The following is a 12,782-nucleotide window of genomic DNA, read 5'->3' as shown; positions in this document are numbered from 1 at the left end:
ATAAAACTTGTCCTAAATGATTCATTGGCTCTCCACTGAATTTGACTAGCTCTTCACTAGACCATGCTGAGCAAAATTTATTAAAAGCTTTTTGATAGACCATTCTCACGTAATGATTCATTGAATTTGATGCCAAGCACACTAAAGTGGAAAAGTGGATGTGATGCTTTATCTCTGCAGCGCTTTAACCAACTGAAGCAAAACTTGCCAGAACCATCACACTCTGAGTGTACAATACATAGACAGCTTTGGCACGGTGCCACCTACTGGTCAAGAAATATAAAAATGGCTTAGAGACAATGCAGCCTTCTTCAGTTCAAAAACACCAGAGGAGATGCAGTGGTCAGAGTGGAAGTGGCTGTGCTCTGACCGCTCTCTGATCTAGGGTGTGACCTGTCATGCTGTTTGTTGCTTCATACCACGATAAGCTGAATTTGTTACATCATAAAATGTTAAAGAGTTTGAAAATTTGCCTTTTCATACACCTTTGTTTGTGCACAATTAAGTATGCATGTAATATTCATAAAACACTCGGGATACTCATATAGTTGGTCCACATTTAATGGATTTCCCCCGCCCAAGATTATTAAATTGGATAGTTTTACAATCATTATATTATATGGTTTCAAAACATTTTTGCACAATTACACATTATACATACGAGTATGTAATATCACAGTAAGCCATTAAACCACATTGAAAACCCTAACCAGATATTTTCAGATATGAGGCCATATGTTTGTTTGTTTGTTTTAATCAAGGAATTTTTGTCAGGGCCTTTTTAATTTTAAAATCGCAATCTAGAACTTTTAAGACAGCACCAATAATCACAGTAACTAAAGCTGTATTCCCTGGACTGAGATTATTAATGAACTTATTAAATTCAGTTTTTACTGTCAAGCATATGGTCATATAAGGATACAGGAAACATATTGGTTTAAATGTTTATCCTATTAAGGCTGAGCACATTTTTCAGAAATTCTCCCAAATTAAAAAGAAAAATGCTCTCACATTCTCAAGTCAAAAAAATACCAGGCAAGCTTGTAGTGTATCATGCTTCTTTAAAAAAATAAAGCTGAATTCAAAATCGTCCACTTGAACAAGTATATACACTTAAGTATGCATTAAGCCAGTATGCCATTATTTGGACAGATTATCAAATCATACAGCTGCATCTTTATACCACAGGAACCTCTGTTGCAGTCACACACATCTGCATATTTGCTACCAAAATCACAAAATAAATTTCTCAGAAACAGTGTGCCATTCACTTGTTTGAAATTATATTTTCCAGATACCATGATCTGAGATTTAAATTTAAACCTACGGTTTAGATTTAAGCCTAATTTGGCATACTATATTAGAGATAGATATGTCATTTTGCACTCAAAGGGATATCAATCAAGGTCAAGGCCTTCCTGCAGAGTTAAGTTCCAACCCTGCTCCAACCCACCCACAGTAATCCTGAGAACCCTGACCGGTGGCTGTTGCTACAGATACATGCCATTGATGAGGTAATCAGACTCTTCTGTGGTGAGAGGCAAAGCTTTCTTCAGTCTGCGACGCACAAACCAGAGCCTGCAGCCCACCATCAGTAACAGCAGAATGCTGATGATCAGACCCAAAGCCAGTGGTAAGATTGCACCTACACACATTCACAGAGTGACACTTGAGAAAACACACACACACACAAAAGTATAATGATATTTGGTTAGTGCTGTATATTCGGGTACTCTGGCAATAAAACACACCTGATTCAGGAGGTGGGTGTCCTTCCAGTACAAGATGTAGTTTAGATGATGGCAGTGAACTCTGAGACTCTGTGAGAGGATTTTGCAGTTTTTCCTTATGGACAGAAGCAATGGGAGCTGCACAAAAAAGCAGGGTAACACTTTATAATAACTTTCATTCATAAATCATTAATAAAGATTATATAATACTTAATGGATCATTAGTTAATAAATATTCAAAATGTTATAAACGTGAGATAATGTGCTTGTTAAGGTTTGCTAATAAACTTTAGATAAACATTAGATAATGTTCAAACAAATCATTATTTCATGTAAGTTAAAATACTTACAAATGTGATTAAATAATGAGCTGTTAAGCATTATATAATGTTTGTTAATGATTTATAAATTAAAGTTTTTATAAAGTGTTACAAAAAGCAGTTTTTTTTTTAATATTACATGCTGCAGCCATTTAATTTGATCAGTTAACACAACTGGGCCCTGTTTTAATATTATTCTATATTATATATTTCTGCATAAATATGACACAAAACATAATCAAAATTTCACATAAGTCCTGAAAGTAGACAAAGAGAACCCAAACAAACAAGTGAGACAAAAATATGATCTTTGTCATTTATTCAGGAAAATTAAACAATATACCATATCTGTGAGCGGCAAAAGTATGCAAACTTCTAGGATGGGCAGTTAATTTGAAGGTGAAATTAGAGTGTTTTTTCTGTTTTTCAGAGTTGTTTTCATTCAGTGAAATTACTATCAGGGGTTTTATGTACAACAGGGATCTATCAAAGTTTGGTCATGTTTGTGGAAGTGTATCATAGCATTAACAAAGGAGATCTCTGAGGACCTCAGAAAAAGAGTTAACGTTTTTAATCAGGCTAGAAAAGGTTACAGAAACATCTCTAAAGAGCTTTGACTCCACAAATCCACAGTCAGACAGATTGTGTACAAATGGAGGAAATTCAAGAGCACTGTTACCTTCCCCAGGAGTGATTGACCAACAAAGATCGCTCCAAAAGCAAGACGTGTAATAGTCTGCAAGGTTCCAAAGAAACCCAGGGTAACTTCGAAGCAACTAAAGGCCTTTCTCACATTGGCTAATGTTAATGTTCGTGAATCCACCATCAGGAGAACACCGAACATCCACGGTGTGCATGGTGCATCCAAAAAGAACATTGCTGCCAGTCTGCAGTTTGCTAAAGATAATGCGGACAAGCCAGAGGGCTACTGGAGAAATGTTTTGTGGACAGATGAGACCAAAATACAACTTTTTGGTTTAAATGAGAAACATTATGGTTGAAGAAAAGAACACACTGCATTCCAGAATAAGAACCTCATCCCATCTGTGAAACACAGTGGTGCTGGTATCATGGTTTGGGCCTGTTTTGCTGCATCTGATCCAGGATGGCTTGCCATCATTGATGGACCAATGAATTCTGAATTATACCAGCAAATTCTGAAGGAAAATTTCAGGACATCTGTGTGAGAACTGAAAAGCAAAGATTCACATACTTTTGCCACTCACAGATATGTGACACTGAATCATTTTTCTAAAAGAAAATAAGTGGTAAAGAAAATATTTTTGTCTCATTTGTTTGTTTGGGTTCTCTTTGTCTACTTTCAGGAATTTATGTTTTGATTATTTTGATTGTGAGTGATTATGTTTTCAGTCATATTTATGCAGAAATAAAGAAAATTCTAAAGGCTTCACAAACTTTCAAGCAGCATATATATACACACACACACACACACACGCAAACACACACTTACATTTTTTTAGATTTTTTTTTAAATGGTAATAACAGCAGAGAACAGGGGTGTCCAAATCTGTTCCTGAAGGACCACTGTCTTGCAGAGTTTAGCTCCAACCCTGATTAAACACACATGAACCAGCTAATCAAGGCCTACAGACTCACTGGCTGCGTCCGAAAACTGAAAAATGCTGCCTTCAGTGGACACATTCCAAGGTAGGAAGGAATCAAGGCATGTCCGAATCCAGTGTCAACTTCACTTCCTGTATCTTGAGATCCCTTCATCTGTCTGATTTTTGAAGGCAGGATAGATGTATCCTTCACTGCCTTTGATATCCCACAATCCTTTGCATCCCATTCTGTGACAGAGAAGTTAAATAAAGATGGTATCTGAAAGTTGTGGATGGTGGTCAGTTTGTGTGTAAATGTAAGTTTTTGATCTACATTTTCCACTTTTGATCTAATTTCTAGCAAGAAATTCCTGTTGCAGTTATTAAATATTGACTTGGTTATCACTATCTCTCTCTGCATTTTGCTGTAGATCATTAAAGCATTATGTTGCCTCAGAAGTCTGTCCATAATCAGTTCCGTTCATTCACAAATGCTGCCTGCAAAGTCATTGCCTGATAGGGCAGCGAGGCATCAAGTCAGCTGCCTAATTTTTCAAACGCAGCCATGATAAACTTCCAGGCAAGTGTTTTGGAGCTGGTTGGAGCCAAACTCCAATTTGGCCCTCCAATAGCAGGACTGGACACCCCTGGCATAAAGAAAACAGAATATTCTATCCTTTACTCAAAACTAATATTGTTGTACATACATGTGTATGTTTTCACACTGGGTAATGGAGTTGCAGTGCCCTGAGGTTTTGTTACTGCTGAAAGATGGCAACAGAATAACTGTTAGCTTCACAGAATTCTCAATTGAACAAATTCTATTTCATTGAATATAATCAAAAATCAGCTAAATCAATCAAGTCTCACATGGTTTCTGAATGCATTCATTTTCACAGTCAGACTTCTGGAGGAAGTTGTTGTGGTTTCCTTTGCAGCCGCCATACTGGAAGTGCTGGCAAACTCCTGTTATAGAGTCATAATACCAGCGTGGGAAGACGCCTGTACACGGGCCAACCACTGGGGGCACTGCACAGGGATCTGACACACACACACACACACACACACACACACACACACAGAGAGAGAGAGAGTTGCTCTCAAGAGTATCAAATATCTAGACATAGAGAGGCTTTGTTAAAAAAATTGTTGGAAATGAATGGAAGCAGCAGAGAAATTCTGTGCTGATGTGAACTCATAATTAAAGCAACATCTGTGATGTTTTTGAGCAGTCAGTATGCTGTGTCTTCAATAGTGACATGCCTGTTTAAAGGCATAAACATTCTTCAAAAAAAAAAAAAAATAATAATATATAAATATATAATAATAATAATAATAATAATAATAATATATAAATATATATATATATAATAATTTCCTAAAATATACATATAAATATTTATCCTATTTCTTTTTTTTTTTTTTCCTAAATTATTCTTTGAATGATGTATCCTATTTCTTACCTTGGGAAATGAAGCCGTAATGTTGATGTTGTTTGGGTTTAGGTAAATCATGTAGCTGTATTTGTGTGGGCATCTGGGCTTCTGCTTCAGTTTGTATATCTGGTCCATGTTTAGAGGGGGGGTTGGACTTATGACCACTATCAACTATAAAACAGACCCAAAACTTTTGGTTTATCTTTAAATAATTAAGATACTGAAATAGCTTTTGAGAAGATGGTAGAAGAGTGGCTTGGTGGCCAGGCTTACAATTTTGGCAGAAATCTTCATCTGATCGGTCAGGGCAGTGTTGCTTTCCATCGCAGGCATAACCAATGTCTATACAGCAGCCATCATCACACATGAACTGATATCGAGAACAGTGACCTGTACACACTTTAGAGAAACAACACACACATCTGTGTCACATCCATACAGATTCAGGTTGAAGTTTACAGTTTATTAATCCCCAAAGTACAATTAAAATGATCAGGAAGTAGTCTGCACGTAACAGACAGAATATCAGAAAATACAACTAACAATACATTAAAAAACTCAAGACAATAAAAACACATGACACAAAGTACAGCAGAGGGAAGAGAACAGTGTTAAAGTTAATGAATTATAAATAAAGAAATACTGTTTTACATACAATAATAATATTTATGGGCAAAAAGTGAGTCAGGATGGATGACTAATTGACAGGTCAACTAATGCATTTCCTTAAATTTTTACAGAACTGATTTCAGCTGCCTCTTCAGACAGAGATCCTTTTAACAGCTACATCTTCCAGATTTAAGAAAGTTTTTTTTTCCAAGAGCTGTAAGACTGCACAATAAACATATTAATCTTTAGACACACCTTGTTGTTATGATCCCAGCCTGTGTTTCCCTGTCTTGGTCTTGTGTTGGACTCTAACTTTGAAGTTTATTTTTGTTCTGATTTTTTTCTGTGTTTGCTCCTTGTGTGTGTCCTGTTGCTGCCATAGTTCCCCTTGTTTGTCACCATAGCCATCCTTGTTAATCGCCATAGCTACTAATCACCATCACCTGTACCTCATCAACCCTTGTTAATTTGTGTATATATATACCCCTGTGTTTCAGTTGTCGGTCATTGCTCCTGTTTTTGTTCCTGATTGGCCTGTGTGAATTTACCCCTGGTTCAGGTCTAAATTTGTCAATTAAACTTTGCTTGCATGTGGATTTTCACTTCTTCTCAACCCTGCTCACGTTACACTTATGGCCTATATTTCTATTCACATCATTACAGGGTTGCCATCTCTCATGCATCTCTCCCCCATTAAACAAACCAACGAACCCCCTGGGGTCCTACTCGCACCCACTCCGAGCAGGACTCAATCCCAGGTTGCCGGCATGGGAGGCGGGCGCAAAAGACCTCAATTACACAAGCTCAAAACATAATTTAGGGGAAAATAATTATAAAATAATAAAAAATAATAAAATATTGTGATAACATTTTTATCCATATTGCCCAGCCCTTCTCAATGTCTACCAGTAAAGAGAAAATGAAGAAACAGATTCCCAAAATACCACATGCCAGTTGTGCAAAACACAACAAAATTTCCAAACTCAACTAAATACTATGTCTGGCTGGACGACTATGGCAAGTGATAATTTCATTGTCAATTGTGCACCGTCAGTAACGTCACTTACAATAGTTTTTGTAATGCAGCAGGAAAATTGTTGCAAATAATTAGACTAAAATCTGCATTTTTATGAGTAATTAAATTGAATAAATAATTTTTATAAGAAGAGTAGCTGGAATGGGACAAAACTAAAAAGGAGTAGAGTCTGCATCACACAAATTCATCCTTTCATTCATTCCTTTAATTTATAAAGCACTTTACAAAGTGCAAAGTGCTGTACAATCAACATACAACTACATAAAATACATAAACAACAAACACTCCAGGTAAAAAACACACACAAACTAGCCCTACTCCTTGAAGGCTAATGACAAGAAATAATTTTTAACCCCAGCTTTAAAGGCGTTTATGGATGTAATTTCCCTAATCTCGGATAGCAGACTATTCCAAAGCCGCGGACCTGCAACAGCAAAGGCCTGATCCCCTTTCAACTTTAAATGAGTTCATGGGATAGTAAGAAACAACTTATCAGTTGATCTTAAGACCTAGATGACTGACGGAAAGTAATAAGTTCAGACACATAAGCAGGACACACCACACACACCCCCAAAAACACACAAAAAAAACCTAAAATTTAACCCTAAATCCAACCGTAACCATCCTAAAAAAGCCAAAAAAACAGGAGAGATGTGATTACTTTTCTTAGCACTCACAAGCAGCCTAGCTTCTGCATTCTGAACTAATTGTAAGCGTGAAATAATGGTCTGACAGGACCCCACATACAAAACATTACAATAGTCCATACGAGATAAAATAAAGGCATTAATAACCTTTTCTATCGTAAATATCATAGGCTATTAAGAATATTTTAACTACTGCACATTTTCTCATTATCTGTATGTGTATCTGTATTAATGTGCATGCTTGCACATTTGATTATTAAGACCATTTCACACTGAGAGTGCAGAAAATTTCGGTAAGTGTTCTGGTATTGCGGTTAGGCTTGTGATTCATTTTTAGGCCATCCTCTTAATATGAAAAGAAATGTTCTGCTTTCCCTTTCACCATTAAATAATCACACAAAAACGAATTAATGTCATCGTTATAACACATTATCTGTCATTAAATAAATTTATTGTTTTCAACAATATATTTTAATACAGTTATTTTTTAAGCTAGTTGATTTTGAAAATATGTAGTTTTGCCGTTCATAGCACACAAGGACACATACACACATGCAAAATTAAAAAACGAATCATCCATGTTCACACGTAACTTTTAAAAATAGTCAAGGAAGACATAGACAAATAATTTCTGACCTTCTGCATTTGGTGCAGGGGCGAGCACACTGACAGACACATTGTCAGAGCTCTTCTGTCCCGCCATGTCGGTAACGGTCAGCTCAAAGGTATAAATTCCTTCTCTAAGACCACTGAGTTTCAGCAGGCCTGGATGAGTCACCTGCAGAAATCAGACAACATAATCAAGACCAGTGAACTTCAAATATTACTTGGTACCTGAGTGTCTATAATTGCTGCAAATAATTACAGCTTGCCCACACAAAGCTACTGAAATATATACAAAACAATTCTCAAATGCAAAATAATTATAGCTCAATTACTGTCGACAATTTCTGAAATCATTTTCCTGCCATCATTTTATGTGGACAGTAACATGAGTTTCTCCTCTGCCTTGCCTAAATTTGAGTACAGTATCGCACGAAAGACGGATCACAGATATTTTTCATTAGAATGAACAGAATTGGAGAAGAATGCTACATACGGTATGAATATTTTGGTCATGATATTACTCAAGCCTATATTTTGCAGTCTCTCCAGAAGTGCATTACAATGTAACTGACACAAACATAGAATGGTTGCAATGGTTGTCCAGGCAGGCATTTACAGGCCATCGGGAGCACCGGAACATTCCTGGTGGGCTGGTTGAGTAGTGGGCTGATCGATTAAACATTAACGATGCTGTGTCCTCAAAATGCCTTGAAGACTCAAATGCAGCCAAGTTTGTGATACCTAATCACGCACACGTGTGACATGCAGTTGTCAATGCGGGAGAGGTGTGTCTGATTCTGGGCTATTTTTACACTGCTGCCGTGGGTTATTATTCAAGTTAGTGGTTCTAAATACAAATACATAAGCCCTAACAGCACATGACATTGTGAAAAATAGGGGGAAATATTAACATTTAGCGAAACATCTACAGAAAAAATATAACTTTTACCGGTTTAACCTGGCTGCCTTCTCACTAGTCCCTCTGCTTTGCAGCACAGTTAATGATTATGCTAAGGATAGGATCCCTTGACGCGATGGGTTATTGAATTTTGTGACGTGGCAAAAAAAAAGGCTGTTTCAAACCGTGTTTCTGTGACTGCCTTTGGGAAATTACACTTTTAAGGAGAAAATACCTAGCAATGGTGTTGACAAATGGATTGGTACATGGTTTGTCTAAAAGCATATTAAAAACACCACATAAACAAATAAACAACATAAAAAAACTTGATTTTCACCACAGGGGGACTTTAATAGTTTCTTTCTCTTTAACTTTAATTAAAGTAAAATGTTAATTCAGTAAGAGCCTGATTAAAGATTAATATCAGTGTGATTTAAATTATGTGTTGACATACAAATGTTAAAGTCCTTAAAGGTATAATTCACCCAAAAAATAAAATTGTCATCATTTACTCGCCATCATGTCATTCCAAACCTGCATGAATTTCTTTATTCTGTGGAACTTAGAAGATAATTCGAGAATTTTTTTGTCTATACAATAGAAATTAAGGGTAACCTAAATGGTTTGCTAAGATTCTACAAAATTCTTTTGTGTTCCACAGAAGAAAGTATGTCATACAGGTTTGGAATGACATGAGGGTGAGCAAATGATGACAGAATTTAATAGCAATACATTTTCTGCATTCTAGCATTTCTCTCATTTCTATGTGACAAACATGCATTATTAAGTTTGTTTATTCATTTCTTTACTCCAATTTAAAGCCCTATAACTCAGCAAAACATTCACTCAACTTGAGAGCCGGATAAGATGGATTTGTCCAGTGCTGAATTTTAACCCGAGTCCAGCCCTGCTGTCAGGTCAGCACAAATGCTTGCAAAAAACAGCTGTGTTTATTTTAATGCAAGTGTTCAGGATTTACCACATGATGCTGTGATTGCTTAAAAAGGCAATCAAAAAGATAGCAATTTGCAGCAATAAAGTGACTGAAAGTCAGGTTTGCCAGTTTTCAGGCAACACAAACAAGCTGAGTTGAGATCAAAATGAGCAGAGATGCAATATGTCGTCACTACAATTGAGAGTGCATTCACTGAAGCTCACAGGATAATATGTTTGGAAAATGTATTAAACACAAAATATTACAAAAACCAACAGTACAGCAAATCCTCATTGAAAAAAAATATTCAAACAAAACGCAACAATCCCCCCACTGTGTGAGCCAATGTTGCTTTGTCCAGCTGTTCAGGATGTGCAAACAAAGCAATGTTTTGAAAGCATCACAAAGTCTCAGTATTAAACTTTGAGAGATTACTGAATATTTAAGGTTTACCTTCATTTTAACGGAGGGGTCTCCTTTCACAAGAGCCCATTCATAATGTATGATGTCATGATCATCAGTGCTGTCTCTGCCGTCTAGCACAGCCCAGTCTGTTGGCAGCTGGACCACCAAGTCCTGGCCTGCATCACTGCGAGGCGGCTCATCCAAACCTGTGAAACCCAAACACACAAAATGGCAAGTTCAACATTTTAGAGCTTTAAATCTAAAGCCTTTTTGAAATACTTAAAATATAATTAACAATAGCACGAACTATAGCACACAGGAGGAAGCGGAGTTTCTTCTCATATTTTCTCTTGCTCCAGAATAACTTAAAGGTATAGTTCACCCAAAAACTAAAGTTCTGTCATCATTTACTCATCCTCTAGTTGTTCCTAAAAGTAGATATTTCAAAGAATGTTGGTAACCAAACAGTTCCTGGTAGCCATTTACTTCCATAGTATGAAAAAATACTATGTAATTCAATGACTACTAACTGTTTGGTTTCCAACATCCTTTAAAATATCTTATTTTCTGTTAAGCAGAAAAAAAAAAAATCACACATCTTTGTAAAATAACAATTTATTCCTATTTGATCCCCATAAATTCCTTATGAAACAAAAAATCCTATAAAAGTCATAATTTTAAGCACAATTAATTAAACCTAAAGTTTGCATTTTCAGCATCATTATGCCAGTCTTCAGTGTTACATAATCCTTCAAAAATCATTCTAATATGCTGATTTAGAGCTCAAGAAACATTACCTATTATTGTCAATGTTAAAACAATTGTTTCATTTTTGTATGAACTGTGAGATCTTTTTTTCAGGATTATTTAATGAATAGAAAGTTCAAAAGGACCGCTCATTTGGAATAGAATTTAACCATGTAATTTCTACTTACTGTCCCTTTTGATCAATTTATTGCAACCTTGCTCAGTAAAAGTATTAATTATGTTCAAATAAAGGTACATTTTATTACACACACACACCGATACACATACAGTATATTGCATATCTCTGGGTAACATGAAGACGTAAACTTTCGTTGTCATTTTTGCCCCGACCCATTCATTACGCGGCCCGAGACGAGGAAACCCACCCCGCATTACTGACTCGTCCTCATCGATCCCATATAGAGGTCTCCCGGTTGAAGTGCTCGGACTCTCAGTGGCAGTAGAACCCCGCCCGGGCTCACGGGGTCTAGAGCTGTTGTTCACCCGACTGTAGGTGCTGAATCCCGGCTGAAAGGAAAACGAGCACACATCCCTGCCCCTGTACGTGCAGTTGAACAAATAACAGCGTAAACTGTCGTCCGGCGCCTTGAGGTCCTCCTGGATGATAGCGGATGTGCAGTGCGGGTGAGAGCAGCAGGCGTGCGCGCAGTCCCTCCAGCTAAACACCCTCTGCGGGGCGGACAAGAACGCGGCGCCCTGCTCGATGGACGCGCTGGCGCGGATGATACGCTCCTCCGCCGCGTTGAAGCCATTGATACAGCGGTCACCATCCTCCTCATCCTCCCTCGAGTCCGACTCATCCTGCTGTAACTGTTTACGGAACTCCTCCAGCAGTTCCTCCACACCAGATATTTTAGACTTAAGATCAGATGTTGAGGAGGATCGAGTCATGACCGCCGTCGTCATACAGAGAAGAACAGAACAGATGAGCGCTCGCTGGATATGATGCGCCGAAGGAAACATAATGGCGCTGTAAACGCTCAATTCCCACGATGGAAACAATGGCACGCTTTTTCTCACATCACATTCGAGATTAAAAGTATTAGTTTAATATACAAAGAATCCGCGTTTTGCGCATTTGAGAAGAACAGCACAACGCACCTGCACCTGTCGTTTTCACGGCCAACTGATCTGAAATCAGTACAGCGGGTAATGCAGTATAGTGCTGCAAAGCTAGTTCGTTCCTGCAGGCGGCACTCTGTGGCTCAGCCCAACCACAATTGACTTGCATATTCCTATACCTTTTTTTTTGAGTTAAAGAAACCTATTTGAAAATAACCTATATTAAGTTATTAGAAAATAGCCTACATTTTTAACATAAACTTTTCAATGCATTATTGCATTACAAAAAAAACATGAATTTAACAATGAACAATTGGTATCTATATTAACTAATGTAAAGTGAAATATAGCCGCAAGCAGATTATTGGGGTCCAAGATGATCTGGTGACACTCTTGTCAAATCTGAGTCTAAAAATGTCCCTTTATAAATATTACTCTATGAATTATGTTAAAAGAGACTGGACAGTAATACAGTAATAAAACATACAATAAGTTAAATGTTTTTAATATCATACATTTAATTATCTATAATTCTTTTGAAGATCACAGATTTCTTTACAAACTGATTATTGAAGTCAGTCAACTCAACAATCAGTTTGATTAGACTTGTAGCTAAAGTCTGTAAGCAGTAGGGTTGGAGAACATATTTTGAGATGGAGCAACAGATTTTGTTCACAGGGCTGTGGCCCTCCAGGAGATGAGTTTGACACCCCTGATGTATACAGATTTTAATTTATGAGACCTACTGTGACTCCCTCTGGACAACATT

At 37.1% G+C, this 12,782-nt stretch overlaps 1 protein-coding gene across 2 annotated transcripts; it reads right to left on the bottom strand.

The window, feature by feature from the left end:
- Positions 1–545: 545 nt before the first annotated feature.
- LOC122134043 (low-density lipoprotein receptor-related protein 11-like) lies at positions 546–12,092 on the bottom strand. 2 transcript variants are annotated; one of them, XM_019125442.2, is made up of 9 exons: positions 11,317–12,092; positions 10,232–10,389; positions 7,977–8,118; positions 5,322–5,447; positions 5,076–5,219; positions 4,483–4,653; positions 4,320–4,373; positions 1,752–1,868; positions 546–1,645 (listed from the first exon to the last, which is right to left on the bottom strand). In XM_019125442.2, exons 1-9 carry the CDS (start codon positions 11,912–11,914, stop codon positions 1,491–1,493), a joined length of 1,665 nt encoding a protein of 554 aa, XP_018980987.2. In that variant the 5' UTR covers positions 11,915–12,092; the 3' UTR covers positions 546–1,490. The 2 variants fall into 2 exon arrangements, with proteins under 2 accessions (XP_018980987.2, XP_018980985.2); XM_019125440.2 differs by having other exon boundaries at positions 4,320–4,376; positions 11,317–12,090.
- Between the last annotated feature and the right edge of the window lie 690 nt (positions 12,093–12,782).

Source organism: Cyprinus carpio, chromosome A20 (assembly GCF_018340385.1).
Source record: "Cyprinus carpio isolate SPL01 chromosome A20, ASM1834038v1, whole genome shotgun sequence".
Classification (NCBI taxonomy): domain Eukaryota; kingdom Metazoa; phylum Chordata; class Actinopteri; order Cypriniformes; family Cyprinidae; genus Cyprinus; species Cyprinus carpio.
This window is presented reverse-complemented; position numbering and strand designations above follow the sequence as displayed.